Consider the following 19227-nt stretch of genomic DNA (forward strand, 5'->3'; position numbering starts at 1 on the left):
TATAAGAAAAAGAACCATCTACCCATGCGCCATCTACAACTCCACCTCGTTGCAATCGTACCAATGCCGGTAAAATAAATTTCATGTCATAGCTGGAATTGTGTATATAAACAGGTAGAAACAATTGTTGACTAACGTTTAAATTACATGATTAATGGGCCATTCCACGAAAAATTGCTCAATCCCGATACAATCGGGTTGCCCAAATGATCGTGGTCGCGGACCATCCCTTTACCCCCTTTCCCCTTACCCCCTGTCCCGCGTTCCCGTTATCCTCCACAAATTCCCCCGTACAAACCCAACAAATTTTTTCAGTTTTAATGACCAACTCGTCCTCTGGTGATAGAGTCATTGGATAGGACGTATTTCGCAGCCTTGATATCGGTTTATTGGCTGTTTTAATGAGTGCTGTCACGGCTGAGAGCATACAATCCTCACCACCCAATCTCTCAACTACATCTACCAATTGCATGGAATTACACGAGTCTCTTTGTGCATGAGCATAAAAGACTACAATGACCGCAAGTTTTTTAACAAGATTTGAATTCAATGGATCTTAAACATCTATGAGAGTGGAATTTCAGTCTAAGGCCACCTTGTCACTCTGTTGGAGCGAGTTTTGAAACTACTTAAATCGCAAGATGGCCCTTTTACCACTAACTATTTCCACAGATTGACATACACGACGCTTGCAAGGGTTCATATGATTTTTTAACTTAATTTCTGACCGCAATCTAGAAAGGCATGTCGAACAATAGTAACAATCTCATCTCCCCTGTTTACCCTCCCCCGGAACCTAACTAATATTTAGTATTGGAAAAAAATGTCCAATTGAATCGGGATCACTGGCTGGCCTGTAAAGAAGCCAAACATAATGTTCCACTGATTCAGTGGACGGAGCCCTCGCTGGAAATACAACCCCCTTTTTGCGCTCACCCCCCTCGAATTCGGTTTCACATTGTAGTACAGTAACACCAATTTTTAATGTGCATTAGTCCGCTAAAAAATATTTATTCCATTAAGCGTTACTGGATATTGATCATTTAAACAATCAAAATCTAGTATAGGAAAATTTGGACTCCCATTAATTGCATAATCGTCCAACAGTGTCTTAGTAGCTTCCTCTGCAAGAGGCTTGTGAGCTGCCACAAGAAATGCATATTTGAAGCATTGAAGCCCTGTATCGAAACGAAATCGTTGTACACCTTGACACCCCTTTAAATCTTCATTATATTCTGGTCCCACCGCCCCCACCCACCTCTTAAAATAAAATTATTTTTAAATTTACCCACATTAATATCCAAACTCCCAATAAATAAAAACACTGAACCACGACCCACCTCAGTATAATTATCTAATTTTGTTACTATATTATCAACATAGTCCTTAAAAACACCCTCAAAATTATTCAAATGTGGATGAAGTGATAGCATTTCAGTACGAAAATAACGCTCATACACATCTTCTAACTTTTCATTGAAATATTTTTTTTTTTGTGCGATAGCAGGCTTGATCCCATACTTCCCACCCCTCTCCTGAATCACTCGTTCAAGAAGAGCTCAAATCTTGGCCACATAGGAGTGTACTATATCTACCGGATTTGTTATGATGCTACCTGTTGTTAGTGAATTAAATGGGTCCTCAAACTCAGCTCTATAAACGAATACATTGTGCAAGGCAGAGTCAACTAAATTAAAATCGGGCATGGCAGGGGGCGTTACGGGGATTTCATATCCTCCACCAATTTGTTCAATGATGGTGATGTTGCGTGGTGTTGAATCACCCAACTCACTCAACAAACCCTCGAGTGTATCAGGACTGAGATGATCAGTCAATTCGAGGTTTGCTGGTTGAGTTATACCCCCTGTAGATGTACTTGGTCCATGCATGTTGAGTGTGGCAGTTGACCAATTGACGGTTGGCTAGTGTATGATGGGTCCGGGTGGTTGTGTCATCTTGTTGTGAGTGTTGGATGTGGGAATTGACCAGTTGACAGATGGCTGGTTTATGAAGGGTTCGGATAGTTGCGTCATATTATTGTGGATGCTGGACGTGAAAACTGGATAGTTGGCTATTGGGTGGCTTACGTTTAATGCTGATTGTATTAATGAATTCGACCTACTACCATTCTGTATAACCGTCGATCAGTTTGAACTGACTACTGAAGTCGCTTCACCCCTTCTTATATTCTTAATGGGTAGGGGGAGTTCTGGTAAATCCTAAAAAAAAGTTCGTTTATCACGAAAAAAATCTTTAGAGAACCATCAGTCCTCATCAATAGTATGAACAAGAATAAGTTTTTTAAAATTTTAATTAAAAGTGTCATTCTATTTTTCTGATATGATTTAGATTTAAAAAAAAGGTTGAAAAAAAAGTTTAAAAAAAAACTGTCAGAAAAAAAAAGTTAAACATAAAAAACTGTCAGAAAAAAAAGATTCTCAGAAAAAAAATTAGTTACTAAAAACATTATTTTTCTAATATTAAATGTAGCAACACATATCTATATAATTGCCATTTTGAAGTTGGAAAATATTAAACGTGAATTTCATATTTTTTAAGTGTGTTTCATGACATTCTAAGAGATGTAAAAAAGAAGTTAAAAATAAGAAGAAAAAAAAATTGGTCACTACAAATATTAATTTTCTTTTAGTAAAAGTTGCTACCCACATATCTATATCATTCCCATTTTGAAGTTGGAAAATATTAAATATGATTTTTTTGTGTTTTAAGTGTGTTTAATGACATTCTAAGACATGTAAAAAAAAGTTTAAAAAGGTAGAAAAAAACTTAAAAAGAAGTTAAAAAAAGTTAAAAAAAAGTTTAAAAAAATTAAAAAAGTTAAAAAAAAGTAAAAAAAAAGTTAAAAAAAAGTAAAAAAAAAGTTAAAAAAAAGTTAAAAAAAAGTTAAAAAAAGGTAAAAAAAAGTTAAAAAAAATGTTGGGGGGGGGGGGGTTGGAGGGAGGGGGGTGGACGATTGTGGCACTTGAGGCCGGTGTGGAACGAATGTGGGGAACCTTGGCCCGGAATAAAAAAATAGGTATGATTTACCTCATGTTCTAAGCTAGCAAGCCATTTAAATACAGTGTTTACATACTTTTTTTTCTTGTTTTGATATTCCCCTTTACCGACTTCTGGAGATCCAGGTTCAAAAAATATTTAACAATCTGTTAACTATAATAAGGTCTGTATAAATTTTAGTAGAATTAATTTCTTTACCCACTATGAATATAAAAGAATAACTTACTTCTTGCGTTTAGCTTTCGACAATATTCCTTTTATTTGAATGCATCATTATATTTCAAATGCCAACTCTGAACTGATAAAATAATTCATTGTCGGAGTTTTTATACCCGTGTTCAAGGTCAAACATAAGTCAACCACATCTAACAATTAAAGAGAGCAGACAGATAGGAAGTTACTATAGTATAAAGGAATCATCACGCACTTTGAACACAGATCAACACGAATTTTCACGGTGGTTGAATTCCGGTCATTACACTGTCTGCTTGTATTGGCGGGAGTACTGTCCGCTTGAAACTGTTATAGCTATATGGGAGACACCCCGCTTGTAATCGTTATAGCTACATTGGCTACCTGTCTAATCGGAGATATTATATCAATACTACTGGAGTGCCGGATTTCCCAGCATTATTTACAAAAACGATCGGAAATTAAATAAAAAAAAAATACAATTTTTTCAACTGAAAGTAAGGAGCAACATCTAAACTTAAAATGAACAGAAATTATTACGTATGTGATTGGGTTCGCCCCCTAGTCATTTCCTCACTCTACGCTTTAATTTTTCTTGCACTTTCGCCAGAGGTATTTATTCTAATTAACGGCCTTTGTGATTACCATTCTTAATTAATTAGAACAAAATTTGAACTTAAGCGTGAAGAGCGAGGTATTGACTAGAAGGCGAACTCCCTAATATACGTAAAAAAAAATGCGAATATAGAAGTTCGGTACGTAAGTTAATTCGTAAGTTATGTCAGATCAAAATTTCGTGGTAGCCATTTAGCCAAAAAAAAAGTAAAATCAATATGAAAATTTCGTTTCAATTATTCATTTACGATGAACCAAAATTAAAGCTGCAATAATTCAAAACGTTCAGAAATTAAATAAAACAAAAAAAACGAGTTTCTTTTAACTGAAAGTAAGGAGCGACATTAAAACTTAAAACGAACAGAAATTATTCCGTGTATGAAAGGGGCTGTCCCCTCCTCAACGCCTCGCTCTTTACGCTAAAGTTTGACTCTTTCTCATAACTTTATTTTTAAAACAATAAAAAACTTTAGCGTAAAGAGGAGGTGTTGAGGAGGGGACAGCCCCTTTCATATACGGGATCATTTCTGTTCGTTTTAAGTTTTAATGTCGCTCCTTACTTTTAGTTAAAAAAAATTTTTTTATTTAATTCCAGTAAGGCCCAACCCATGTATTTTGCTATTGTACTCTCAACTTGGAGATGATAGTCAGGGTTAATATACAATTTCTAGAGACGCGGGTTGAGGTACGTGGCAATCGTGAAGAGTGTGATCTGAACAGGGCCTATAAGCTTAGAAGGTATTTTATCTAGCCAAGCCTTTTGGAGATTCTCAACAATATTTGAGAGCCCACCCTCCCTAAAAATAGTTTGAGAACGGGTTATGCCATCTTATGGATACAGCTGTGCATGCTGCGTATCTTCATATACGAGTCAGTTCAGTAAATTGAATAGGTTATTCTTCTTCTCGGCCATTTGCGAAACAATTCTCTATGTTGGATCTTTTCTGCTGGACGTTCACTGGTAGATAGCAGAAAAAGCCGAAATAATATCGTTTTCGATATCGATATTTACGTTTCGATATTCAATATCGATATTTGGTGCGATGCATCGATATCGATATCCGATATCGTCCAACACTAGTTCCCATTATATTGTACCACACGTGAGACTCGAAAAGCTTTGAAAAAGATTTTTCATAATCTCTTGGCCGAAAATTCATTCATTGGTTTTTTTTATAAAAAATCTTGCTTATATATATATATATATATATATATATATATATATATATATATATATATATATATATATATATATATATATATATATATATATATATATATATATATATATATATATATATATATATATATATATATGTATATATATATTTAAACGTTTCCTTAATATTTAAAAATTCTCATTTAACTTTTATTTCCATACTTGCTGTTAATGTCAGCTAAACTTTACGAGGGAGAGATTTTTTTCTTAATGGATTTTAATGGTCTCATGAAAGACTTTTGAACATACATCAAAACATGGAGTTCGCTTGTTATCCCAGTTTGACGAGGAACAAATTGTGCCGGGAAACGTTTTAGACTTTTCAAGCTGAGTTTGGCATCGCGCATCATAACTCGCCAAGCACTGGACCTTAAATACTTCTGGAAATTCGGATCTTTCTCTCCTCTCTAGTGGCTAGACTGGAATTTTGAATTATGCTGTGATATTTAAGTGATTTTCTCAAGAGGTAGTGATGTTTAAAAAACTCTCGGCTCAAAGTCTTGTGAGTTCCTCTCTTTTTTTTTCTAAACCATACTTTCATTTGAAAAGTTTTTATTTTGGTATTCTAAAGTGGAGACGGATCTATGTATTTATACATGGGAGTTGGCGTATGCGCAAAGGGGGTTGGGATGCTCTCAGATGGGGGACCTCCATTTCTCAAGACTTTTATTCCCCTCCCCGATTATTTATAATACATCCCCCTGCAGTTCCTCTGTTTTTTAAACCTCCTTCCTACAAACTTCCCGGACTCTATCCCTGTACACCTCCTTGCATTGGCGAAAGTGTATAAATAAAAACTGAAGCATAGATTTTGGTGCTCAACGCACATGTTTTAAGATTAACATTATCAGTATATATGTTTTTTTGTCATGTGGTTTTCAAAAAATTCTGCTTGGAGTGAGGGCTATTCTATTGACTAAATTTTGGGAAATCCCTGAGTGCTCGTATAGTCTGTATATTCATACCAACATCCCTGCAAAGAGGGCGACTTCTTTCAACTGTATGAGCTCTTACCACCTTGCCACCAGAAAAATAATCCTCTTACCACCAGAAAAATAAAAATAATAATTGCAAATTTTTTCCCTTTGTTGCACCTGTAAGTCAACTTTTTATTTCGTCTATAAGCACTCTTGAATTATGAATACCTACTGCACTCAGTTACAAAAATAAAAGTGGTAATATCGAACAGTTTTAAGCTGACAAAGTCGAAGTATAACTGAAATTAGTTGTTGATTTAGTTTTGTCTATAGAATATATTTTCACATACAGTTGACTGTTCTGCTTTTTTTAATGCAGAATATTTTTTAATTTAGCTGCATATGAATAAAGGAACCAATTTCGCGATTAGAGGAGTGGGAATGTGGGAATTTCCTTATAGAAAAGTCAATTGTTAAAACTAGTTTCATCTTTTTGATTTTCATTGTTTAAAATTTCGAATAAACCATAACAAATAGGTCCGACAAAATATTCCCAAGTTTTGGAGTTAAACTGGGTTGATTCATTCCATTCTTGGTGCTGGTTTTGTACTACAAATGTTCATGATGTCAGAATAAATTTTTCTATAAAGTCAATCTACAAGAATCCAAAGAGGTAAAGCTCATCCCATCAATTTCAACAGACGTAAAATTCAACTAGACAAGGTGCAATACACGCGAAATTCAAACAAGCAGTGCTATTCCCATGCAAAGCTCAACCTTTGGAACGGGTGAACCTCAGCTATATCCAACCCCAGCAAAACTAAATCCGGCAAAACAAGTCCTTGTAGAAATAAGGGTTAATTTTCCGATTAATTGAATATTGATTTACCTAAGAAATAGAAATACATTTAGAATCACAATTTCATCTTAAATCCAAATATAGCACACATTTGAATCCTAAATCTACTTTACCCCTCCCCCGATGATCCCCAACGAGGATGAATTGTATATATGCACTGAATTTTCCATTGTTTTGATAAACCGTTAAATCAATTTGTAGGAAAGAATGACCTATGAAAAAATCAGTGCATGTATACAATCCAAACTATATGTGACCATTAGGGTGGGGGTAAAGTTTCTTTGCGACGTAAATGAACGTTATATTTGGATTAAGGATTAAGTTCTTATTCTAAATATTGTGTCTATTTCTTAGCTATCTCAACATTCAGTTAAACCAGAAAATTTACCGAAATTGCTTCCTGGATGACTCGTCATGGGTCATTTGTCCACGGGGACAACTCTTCATGAGAAACCGGTAGAGAGGGAGGGGTGTTGATTAGTAAAGTTTTGAAGTAGGATTTGGATGGTTAGGCTGTCTTTTTTTGTTTTGTTTTAATATCGTAAGAGTATAGTTCTCTTTTGATTGGGTTTGCAAGTAGACTAATATTAGAAATAAAATTCGAACAATAGAAATGCTTCAGGCCAGTCATGTAGACTGGGGAATGCATCTATATCCGCCCTACACCCACCCCAACCAACCCAAAATCTCTTGGGTTTTGAAATTCTTCCTATTGTATCTTACCATTTTTATAACAATTTGCCTATTTTTGTTTTCAGTCAGTTTTATGACCCCCTTCAAATATTCCCTTTCTCAAAAGGCTTCCTTCGTTCATATCTGATAAGTATGTGCACAAGGGCCTTTGGCCCCTCCCTAAATATATAAAAAATACTGCGAATTCCCACGAATAACTTAATTTTTTGTATAATTAGTTTTATTTTATAATATTAGTTATTTTTATATTAGTATTTTTATATTAGTTTTATTGTATAATTATATTAGTTTTATTTATAGTTTTTTTTTTTTTTTCCCCACCCTCTTTCCAAACGTAAACCCTCTAAAATAGATTCCTGATTATGCACATAGCACTTAGAATGCATGTTTAACGACAATAGCACTGACCAAATTTGATGCAACAAGATAGTTTTATGCTGCAACAATAGTGATCTATGTGCGTATGAATACGGTTTATCTTCCTGTGATCCATGATTTGATGTGTTCATTAATGTATGATCAGCTATCATAAAGGTGGGTTTGTGAGTCATTGTGTTGTGGGGGGGGGAAGGATGCTATATGCCTAAAAATGTGCATTTCAATCCCCAAATGTCCAACTCCCCATGAACCCTCTGATAGATATAGAAAAGGTGCGTCTGTGTGTCTGTGCGTGTGTGTGTGTGGGGGGGGGGTAGAAAGTATTTTCCGACCTTCCGTTATATTGGTTAGTCCTGGGCATGGTTTGAAAAACGTCCAGAAATTACTAAGGAAATAAGTTTTTTTTCAAATGAAAGTAAGAGGCCATATCAAAACTTGAAACGAACAGAAATTATTTCGTATATGAAGGAGATATCCCCTCCACAACTCATCGCGCTTTACGTTAAACTTTGACTTTCATCCAAATCCTTTACGATCGACTGCTCGAGGGCCGTTGGAATCGAATGAGGAGTATTTTTAAAGAACTATAAGACTTCAGCTTAAAGAGCGGAGGGTTGAGAAGGAGGCAGCCACCCTTATTTTCAAAATAATTTCTGTTCGTTTTAAGTTTTAATATTGCTCCTTACTTTCAGTTGGAACAGCTTGTTATTTCTGTTGAATTGTATTCTAGGCCTGATCAAAATCTTTCATAACATGGCTGCAGTAATAGCCAAAATCTAATAAAGAGCAAAATACAGTCCACATTAACCGAAAATTAAAATACACGTCCTTTGAATAAATCTTTGACTGTAAAATATTTGCCATTTGAAACTAATTCAGGAATAGTAACTATTAGTCAGGGTAATCTCAAAACTAAAAAAGTAATGACGAAATAAATTTACGGGACCTTCGAAAGAGCTGAAACGGTGGCCGACCAAATAAATAGTATACCATTGGAGCCACCATGGTCGAAAGCCAACAACCGGAAGTTTTCAGCCCTCCCATGGCACCAACAGGGGGGGAGTAGCAATGAGGAGCCAAGGATTTCCCATGATGGTAGTAAACCCTTAACAGAATTTGGAGGCACATAGGAGTTTTTGGTCCTTCTCTCCTTTTGAAATCGCACTTTAGCCTGTGTGTCACAGATTGTCTTCTCTTTTTTTTGATGCGAGTTAGTAGCAAAAGACTTTCTAGTAAAGATCGAACCACAGTCAATAGTAATTAAATTTTGAAAACGTGTTTGGAATTAAATTTGCAAGAAATTAAAGAATTGTCATTTGGCAGCTATTCAGAAAAGGTAACTACTACCCATGTTTCAATTCAAAATCCAAGTTTTCAGGCTCAGCGGGTTCGAACACGGGTTGTTCTTGTCTAGTTTCAAGTTTTTCGTCTAGTTTCAGCGGTTTCGAAGTTTCAACCCCGTGTTTGATGCACTGATGCACAATGCTTGATGCCCTAGACGAGAACAACCTGTGTTTGAACCCACTGAGCTGTGAACAACTCATCTTCAAACACAGGTTGTTCGCGTATAGAGGATCAGTGCAGCTAGTGCATCACACACAGGGTTGAAACTCCAAACCTGCTGAAACTAGACAAAAAAACTAGAAACTTGAAACTAGACAAGAACAACCTGTGTTCAAACCAGCTGAGCCTGAAAACGCGGCTAAAGTGAAATGTAATGACGATAACAAATTTAAAGGAATATTGATAAACAGTATAACCTCCCCTCAAAAGAAAAATAGTGGTGGATCGCAATAAAAAGCATACAATTAACATTCTGATGTCCGAAAACCTCAATCCGAGGTTCACAGCCCTGAAAAAATTTCAAATGAATTTACTGAAAAAATGAGCATTGCCAGTCTAGTATACATATGCTGATATTTATTCCTTAAAATCTTAATTAATTTTTGATTTCTTAAAGTTATAAAAGTGAAAAACATTTAAAAGAATTTTTTCAGTAAAGTACAAATTAGATTCTGGCTTTTAGAAAGCATAGGGTTTAGAACCCTACTCAGATTAATTTCTGCTTGTTTTGAGTTTGACTTATGTTAATTTCTGTTTGTTTTGGGTTTCATTTATTTATTGATACTGATTTGTGGTAGTTGTATACTTGGTAATTTTTTGTATTCTATTTTTGTTCATTTTTGGTTTACTGGAGTTCTTTAATTTTTTTTGAAAAACTTATTTTGAGCACAAAGTTTTTTTTTACTAATCTCTGTTCGTTTTATATTGACACTGTCTTTTTCAGGGAGAAAGACTCAGCCGCTTCTGAAGTCAAACAACCATCCCTTCCATAAAAACCTTTAATATCGCTTGGGCACAACTTACAACCCTTGCCCCTAATCTCTGGGTTTTGTTTCAACCCCAAAAGCCTAAAAAATGATATTTTGAATAGAATGGCTATCTCAAAATTTCTATTAGATGCATTTCGGCACAATATGACGTGTGTGTAGGGATGAGAGGGTAGCTGCCCTCTGATCACTTTGACTCTTAAAAAGAGCACTAGAGCGTCTGATTACCAATCCAATGAACCACCTTTGAAGTTTATATGACCACACTTTCCATAAAAAACCCTATATATCCCCAGGACACAACTTACAACCCTTGCCCTGAGGGCTGGAGGGATTGGTTATCCTCAAAGACATAAATTCCAGACCTTTCTGATAGGCTTAACAAAAACTTTTTCAACACTTTGTCAACACTTTTTCGCCCCCTTATGCAAACACAAACTTCATACATAAGAAACTCAGTTCACCTTGTTGAAAAATTAAAAGACATTGAAATAAAAAAAGATACAATTTTGGCCAGTTTCGATGCCATTTCTATGTATACGTCTTGCGACATTAAAAAATGTGAACTAGCTCTTCAAAGGAAATTAGAAGATAATATTGATCAAATAGACTACAAAACACTGGATATAGAAACTATTATGCGTCTCGTCCGTCTTTACAATAGTTCCTCCTCATATTTCCGATATAATAATCAATTGTTCACCCAAATTAGGGGTTTACCCATGGGTACAAGTCTTTCACCATTTTTGGCAACTTTTTATATAGAATTCATAGAAATCTCTGCTCTGGAAAATTTTCCGATAAAACACCGTTTCTGGGGTAGGTTTGTCGATGATGTTATTTCTCTGTGGGAGCACGGAGGAGAGTCACTTAACTCCTTCTTAACTCATCTAAACACTTTGAACTCTAACCTTCAGTTCACGTTACAACTAGAATATAACCACAAACATCCTTTTCAAGATGCCTTATTTTTCAGTAAGTCTCCTGGCCTTGGACTTTATATTTATAGAAAACCTACGCATAACGATAGGCATATGCATTTTTACTCCAACCACTCTCCCTGCATAAAAAGAGGAGTTGTTATTTCTTTGGTTGACCGAGTAATAAGAATATGCTCAGAGCCTCACATAGACTCAGAATTGAACTATATTACGGACATTTTTATTTTGCAATGGCTACCCTATAAAATTACTTGAGACCATTATAGACAGAAGACGAAAAAAGGCAGAGGGGAGGGCATCAGGTCCACAAGCCCCAACAGATACCGTCCCATTGGTGGATGATAAGAAACTTTTCACTGTTCTACCCTACATTCCTAAATTGAGTGACAAATTGAAAAGAATCCTTAAAAAACATAAACTTAGCGTCGCCTTTAAGAATTCAAATATCACACAGAACTTTTTTAACAACGGAAAAGTTAAAAACAGCCCCATTCTGGTAGTGGTGTTTATAGAATTCCTTGTTCTTGTGGCTGTTTTTATGTTGGTAGAACCCAAAAGCAATTGGGGGAGAGGTTATCTGAGCATAAGTCCTCAATTGACAAGGCAACGAGGTTACGCCAAAGGCCTGAGGTTTTTGATTCCGCCTTGGCGCAACATGTGTACGAGAATCCACACCATTTCATTTTGTTTGACGAGGCCTCTATCGTTGCCCCCGTTAAGGGTCTCAAGCAAGTTTTCAGGGAGGCAGTTGAAATAAAAAAGCACATTCACCAAAAGGTAGCTCTCAATAGAGACACTGGAGAAATTTTTCTAAGTCCCATTTATGACAAAATTATTAATTCTGATCGTTTTTACATACATCCACAAAGTTATATTGTGCAATCGAATAGAGTCTCAGATAACAATCAAACTGGAAATCGATCAGCCTTTAAAAGTGCTTTACGCAAAATAAAATTATGAAATGCCATTTAGACTTGTGTTTTTTATTCAGTTACCCTTTCACCGTTACTAGGAAAGGGTCGTCCAAGTTTAGTTTCGTGTTTTTATTTTAAAGTTTGGTTTTTATATTTTTATCAGTTTTATTCTGCACTGAGGACGGTCAAGCGGAGGTCTTGACCGAAATATTTGCATAATTTTTCAATTTTTTCACTGGCTGTTAATTGTCCTCGTTTCCTTTCTTCGCGATTTTTTGTTTATGCAAGTTCTAGAAATTAGGTCTTTGCCAGCGTTGTCGCAGAAACTTCAAAAAGGATTCAATGCATTCAATTGGGAATTCAGAAAGCTAGTGCCCTTATTAATAGCCAAAAGCGATCGGAGGGCGAATGCCCCCCCCCATACCCATCATTTCCTCAGACACTTCCGATCAACATTTTGGTATAACAATTTTGTTGAACGTAGTTGAAGGGTCTGAACATTATGTTTTTGAGCATGACAACCCCCAACAGCCCTCAGGGCTAAGATTGTAAGTTATGCCCTGGGGACATATAGTGTCATATACAAAGGGCTGTCATAAAAACTTAAAAACGGGCTCTTTCGATTGGAAATTGAGAGGAATATTGCCCTTTTTAATAGTCGAAAGTAATCAGCAGCCCCCCCCCCCCCCAGGCCCATCATTTCCCCAAACATTTTGGATCAACATTTTGATATGGCCATTTTGTTCAACGTAGTTGAAAGGTCTGGAAAACATGTCTTTGAGGATGACAACTCTTCCCCCCCTAGCCCTCATGACAAGGGGCGTAAGTTATTCTCTGGGGGCATATAACGTTTTTATAGAAAGTTTTGTCGTAGAAGCTTCAAAAAGGGCTCATTCGATTGGAAATTGAGCTGACTAGTGCCTTTTTGCATAGTCGAATTTGATCAGAGGGCAAATGTCTCCCTCCACGGCTATCATTTCCCCGAACACTTCCAATCGAAATTTTTATATAGCCATTTTGTTAAGCATATCAAAAAGGTCTGGAAATTATGTCTTTGAGGATAACAAATCCCCCCAGCCCTCAGGGCAAGGGTTTTAAGTTATGCCCTGGGGACATATAGGGTTTTTTATGGAAAGTGTGGTCATATGAACTTCAAAGGGGGCTCATTGAAATTGTAATCAGACGCTCTAGTGCTCTTTTTAAGATTCAAAGTGATCAGAGGGCAGCTCCCTCTCATCCCTACACACACGTCATGTTGTCCCCAAATACGTTTAATAGAAATATTGAGATAGCCATTCTATTCAAAATATCATTTTTTTTAGGCTTTTGGGGTTGAAACAAAACCCAGAGATTAGGGGCAAGGGTTGTAAGTTGTGCCCAAGCGATATTAAAGGTTTTTATGGAAGGGATGGTTGTTTGACTTCAGAAGCGGCTGAGTCTTTCTCCCTGAAAAAGACAGTGTCAATATAAAACGAACAGAGATTAGTAAAAAAAAACTTTGTGCTCAAAATAAGTTTTTCAAAAAAATTAAAGAACTCCAGTAAACCAAAAATGAACAAAAATAGAATACAATAAATTACCAAGTATACAACTACCACAAATCAGTATCAATAAATAAATGAAACCCAAAACAAACAGAAATTAAAATAAGTCAAACTCAAAACGAGCAGAAACTAATTTGAGTAGGGTTCTAAACCCTATGATTTCTAAAATCCAGAATATAATTTGTACTTTACTGAAAAATTTTTTTTAATGTTTTCACTTTTATAACTTTAAGAAATCAAAAATTAATTAAGGTTTTAAGGAATAAATATCAGCATATGTATACTAGACTGGCAATGCTCATTTTTTCAGTAAATTCATTTGAAATTTTTTCAGGGCTGTGAACCTCGGATTGAGGTTGTCGGACATCAGAATGTTAATTGTATGCTTTTTATTGCGATCCACCACTATTTTTCTTTTGAGGGGAGGTTATACTGTTTATCAATATTCCTTTAAATTTGTTATCGTCATTACATTTCACTTTAGCCGCGTTTTCAGGCTCAGCGGGTTCGAACACGGGTTGTTCTTGTCTAGTTTCAAATTTCTAGTTTTTCGTCTAGTTTCAACGGGTTCGAAGCTTCAACCCTGTGTGTGATGCACTAGATGCACTGATGCACTAGACGCGAACAACCCGTGTTTAAAGACGAGTTGTTCACGGCTCAGCGGGTTCGAACACGGGTTGTTCTCGTCTAGGGCATCAAGCATTGTGCATCAGTGCATCAAACACAGGTTTGAAGCTTCGAACCCGCTGAAACTAGACGAAAAACTTGAAACTAGACAAGAACAACCCGTGTTCGAACCCGCTGAGCCTGAAAACTTGGATTTTGAATTGAAACATGGGTAGTAGTTACCTTTTCTGAATAGCTGCCAAATGACAATTCTTTAATTTCTTGCAAATTTAATTCCAAACACGTTTTCAAAATTTAATTACTATTGACTGTGGTTCGATCTTTACTAGAAAGTCTTTTGCTACTAACTAGCATCAAAAAAAGAGAAGACAATCTGTGACACACAGGCTAAAGTGCGATTTCAAAAGGAGAGAAGGACCAAAAACTCCTATGTGCCTCCAAATTCTGTTAAGGGTTTACTACCATCATGGGAAATCCTTGGCTCCTCATTGCTACTCCTCCCCCCCTGTTGGTGCCATGGGAGGGCTGAAAACTTCCGGTTGTTGGCTTTCGACCATGGTGGCTCCAATGGTATACTATTTATTTGGTCGGCCACCGTTTCAGCTCTTTCGAAGGTCCCGTAAATTTATTTCGTCATTACTTTTTTAGTTTTGAGATTACCCTGACTAATAGTTACTATTCCTGAATTAGTTTCAAATGGCAAATATTTTACAGTCAAAGATTTATTCAAAGGACGTGTATTTTAATTTTCGGTTAATGTGGACTGTATTTTGCTCTTTATTAGATTTTGGCTATTACTGCAGCCATGTTATGAAAGATTTTGATCAGGCCTAGAATACAATTCAACAAAAATAACAAGCTGTTCCAACTGAAAGTAAGGAGCAATATTAAAACTTAAAACGAACAGAAATTATTTTGAAAATAAGGGTGGCTGCCTCCTTCTCAACCCTCCGCTCTTTAAGCTGAAGTCTTATAGTTCTTTAAAAATACTCCTCATTCGATTCCAACGGCCCTCGAGCAGTCGATCGTAAAGGATTTGGATGAAAGTCAAAGTTTAACGTAAAGCGCGATGAGTTGTGGAGGGGATATCTCCTTCATATACGAAATAATTTCTGTTCGTTTCAAGTTTTGATATGGCCTCTTACTTTCATTTGAAAAAAAACTTATTTCCTTAGTAATTTCTGGACGTTTTTCAAACCATGCCCAGGACTAACCAATATAACGGAAGGTCGGAAACTACTTTCTACCCCCCCCCCCCCCACACACACACGCACAGACACACAGACGCACCTTTTCTATATCTATCAGAGGGTTCATGGGGAGTTGGACATTTGGGGATTGAAATGCACATTTTTAGGCATATAGCATCCTTCCCCCCCCCCCACAACACAATGACTCACAACCCCACCTTTATGATAGCTGATCATACATTAATGAACACAATTTCATGAAAAATCGCGTGAATAAACTTGGATAAATCAATCAATAAGATAAATGTCTCTGTTAACCATTTATCTTGTGTGGGTTGCATAATTTTTCAGGAACGAATGTGCCACCGTGTGGAATTATTTCTTCTGCCACTGGGAAGCTTAACACATAGTTTTTCGTTACTTTTAGATAGATTGGATATCTCAGAAGTTTCAATCAATGGCAACTTAGTCCACTTTGGGATAAAAGTAGTAGTTTGGTGCCACAAAACGACATAAAACGCCATTTTCCTTTGGCAAAATCTTTTTGGTCTCTTAAATCGGGAACTAGGACTTTCAATTTTCGTTCGGATGATTCCTCTCCCGATCTTCTAGGATTACTAACTCGGACGATCCCCCCTGAAAAATAAAACAGATAAAGACTTATCCTTGATCTTGCCTAATTCTACATTTTTGTCGATAGGGACTTGAAACTTCTGTAGTAGGGTTCTCTGATATGCTGATTCTAACGATGCGATTTTCATCACTTACCTTTTTGAACATCTTTCCCCCATCTTTTGAAAGTTGGGGATATTTTCTCATGCTCATAGCTTTTGATAGTAAATATTAAACTTAACGAATTTTATGTATTTGAAATCAGCATGAAAAGCCAATTGTTATAAAAAATTTTCCTTTTTAGAGTTTTGATTACTATATAAAAATTGATTGGGCGTAAAAACTTCGAGTTTTCCAAAAAAAATTCGGCCAAGCGGAAAAAGTAGACAGCGTCTTTTTGGAAAAACAATGACATATCCAACATGCTTGACTTTTTTCGTTTAAAGGGGTGGGGAGGGTTGATGGATAATAAATCTTAATATGACAAAAGGTGCTATGTAAAAACATTTTTCTCGCGAGACAGAATTTCTGTTGGGATGTTGCCATTTTATCCGAATGTCCGATTAAGCATTAGTCCTGAATGTTCGGAACGGTTTATTCAGATTCAGTTAATAATTTTGTCTTCATTCCAATGAGACGGTCGTATATGAATTACTAATACGAATTCTTGGTGCAGATTTTCCTCCTATTATGTGAGAACCAGGCGGTGATTTCCTATTGGCGAACTGCTCAATTTAGCATCAAAATTGTCACTATTTAGCTCATTTTTATATTTCCTAGAGAATGTCGTCGTCAGGAACAACTGATGACGCTTGTGTCCCCTAGAATGTTCCTAAAAATTGGCTTCTGTATCGGATCAGTCTTTAGCTGTTTGCAGTACATGACGAAATTGTCTTTGTCGCTTTCTTTTACAAGGGAATTCTCTGGGTATTTGACTATTTGTTAAGGATTTTTAGTTGGAAATGGTGACGGCTGAAGGTGGAGGTGGAGTTATTTTGGTAGGTGACTTCGCAATTTTAAACGCCTACTTGTTGTTTGTTTAAGAGCTGATGTTGACGAGTGGAAGATCCTTAATAATCGGTCTTTGTCTTCTTTTTGAATTGAAATTTAATCATTTTGTTTGTTTAGTCCTAGTATTGTTATACCTTTAGTCACTTTCAGTGTAATAAAGAGAAAGTGGGAGGAAATATAAGAATTATATAAAGTGAGAGGAAATATGTAAATTATATATTTCCCATGCATTCTGCCAACGCATCTCTCTTGTTTCTACCGTGTAAACGTAAATTGAATCAACTGTGACGGAATAAGAACCGGAAAAACAAGATTGACGGATGGTTGAATGCATGGGAAATTCGGGATATATATTTGCAAATTAGGGGGGGGGGAGGATAAAGCATAGTGGAGCTGCTATCTAAATGGGTTAGCTATAATTATTCTGCATATTATGAAGTAAGAATTGTTTTCTTAACATGTTTCCTTTTCAACAGCCCTACTCTAGACGTTTACCTATCACTGTGCTCAAATCAGAAGAGCGCATTTCATACTTATTGAAAATGAATTGGAAAGTAAAGCCGCGCTTTTAGGCTCAGCGGGTTCGAACACGGGTTGTTCTCGTCTAGTTTCAACTTTTTCGTCTAGTTTCAGCGGGTTTGAAGTTTCAACCCCGTGTTTTTCTCGAGAACCTGCTTTGTGAAAACGCTTGATGCACTAGACGAGAACAATCGGTGTTCGAACCGCTGAGCCGTGAACAACCCGTCTTCGAACACGGCTTATTCTCGTCTAGTGCATCAAGCGTTTCCACAAAGCGGGTTCTCGAGGACCACACGGGGTTGAAACTTCAAACCCGCTGAAACTAGACGAAAAAGTTGAGACTAGACGACAACAACCCGTGTTCGAACCCGATGAGCCTGAAAACGCGGCTTAAGAAAGATTCCTATAGGAGTTGCCCGCTCGTCCCATTTGCAGTGAAGTGTTTACTTCATAGGAGATAGGGAAGACCAGTTGGTCTCAAATTGGGACAAAACAAAAAATTTAGTACCTGAAATTCAGCAAACCATTTCTAAAAATTCAGACGACTCGAATCCTATGCAGTGCATGGCTTTAAACTTGCAGAGAAGTCCTAATTTATTTTGAGTGGTCTAAAAATCAGTTTGAGATCCAGGAGATTTAATTACTGTGTTGGGCGTATTGAGGACGTAAATCATTGGGTTACTTTGGACATTGCGTTGAACTTTGGTCTAAATTATTATTTAAGTTTAAACCTCAATCTTAAAAAGTTAAATTTTGGCTCCAATTCCAGCCGAATTGTCTTCTATTCCGGCTTATAAGAAAGCTTCTGAATGGAAATGGACAAGTTCCACTCACGAATATAATTTACCCCCCCCCCCCTTGTTTTTTTATGAAGTAATATTTTGGCATTTTCTTTTTGGTTATTTTGATTTCGTTTTCGGTACTTATATTCTACATTTAACACATGCGAAAGGTGAAGTTTGGTTAATGCTAATGGTATAACACAAAATAGGATGAAAATATAATAGTTTAGAAACAAATTTCGGCTATATATTTGCACATAAGGGAGTGGGGAGTAGAGCATAGCATATAATAAATACGTAGCCTAACCTAACCCAGCCTATGTACCTTACCCCCCCCCCCCTAAACCCCAAAAAACAATAGTTTAATATTGTAAACGCAATGACAAACCACGGTTTCCAATACAATTGTCTATTGAAAGAAACCCATTTGACTAGCTCTTAAGCATATTTCCTACATAATATGACGCGTGAGTTACAGATAGTATGTAAGAACCTCTTTTTCTTGTCCCATTTCTCACGCATTGCTCCAAGTATTTAATTATCTGGTGTTTTTGTGTTTGACCTTGAGTTTGGTAATTAAGCTTATGTTCCCTGTGAAGTAAGCAATTTGTGACAAACATACGACTGTAATTTGCTGCAATTGGACTTGTAGCATCGGGATCGTTAGTTTCAGATTTATCCATTCACCCTGCTGGAATTATGATATTACTTAGACTTTTTCTTAGAGAATGATCTATACTCGCTAGAAAATAGGAGTTTTCCTGTTTTTTCCATGTTTCTGACGTATTTCTTAATCTTAAAAAAAAAAAAAAAAAATCCAATTTCGAAAATGTAATTCGGTTAATGGACGAAGCTGAATCTCAGCT

The 19227-nt window shown here is 36.3% G+C and overlaps 1 protein-coding gene across 9 annotated transcripts in view; it reads left to right on the forward strand.

Annotated features, from left to right (window-relative positions):
• LOC148952344 (uncharacterized) overlaps positions 1-19227 on the forward strand; it is a 363983-nt gene that overhangs the window by 56354 nt on the left and 288402 nt on the right. Inside the window, exon 1 of one of the 9 annotated variants that reach the window (XM_089089800.1) lies at positions 5391-5546. The exons of 7 other annotated variants lie outside the window; for them this stretch is intronic. In XM_089089800.1, coding sequence (XP_088945926.1) covers positions 5517-5546 — 30 coding nt within the window. In that variant the 5' untranslated portion in view covers positions 5391-5516. Of the gene's footprint in view, positions 1-5390; positions 5547-16913; positions 17048-19227 lie in introns of those variants that run through there. One more of the 9 variants, XM_089089799.1, reaches the window with a different exon arrangement.

Source organism: Artemia sp. Qi Xiang Cuo, chromosome 5 (genome assembly GCF_049724085.1).
Source record: "Artemia sp. Qi Xiang Cuo chromosome 5, ASM4972408v1, whole genome shotgun sequence".
In the NCBI taxonomy this organism is placed as follows: domain Eukaryota; kingdom Metazoa; phylum Arthropoda; class Branchiopoda; order Anostraca; family Artemiidae; genus Artemia; species Artemia sp. Qi Xiang Cuo.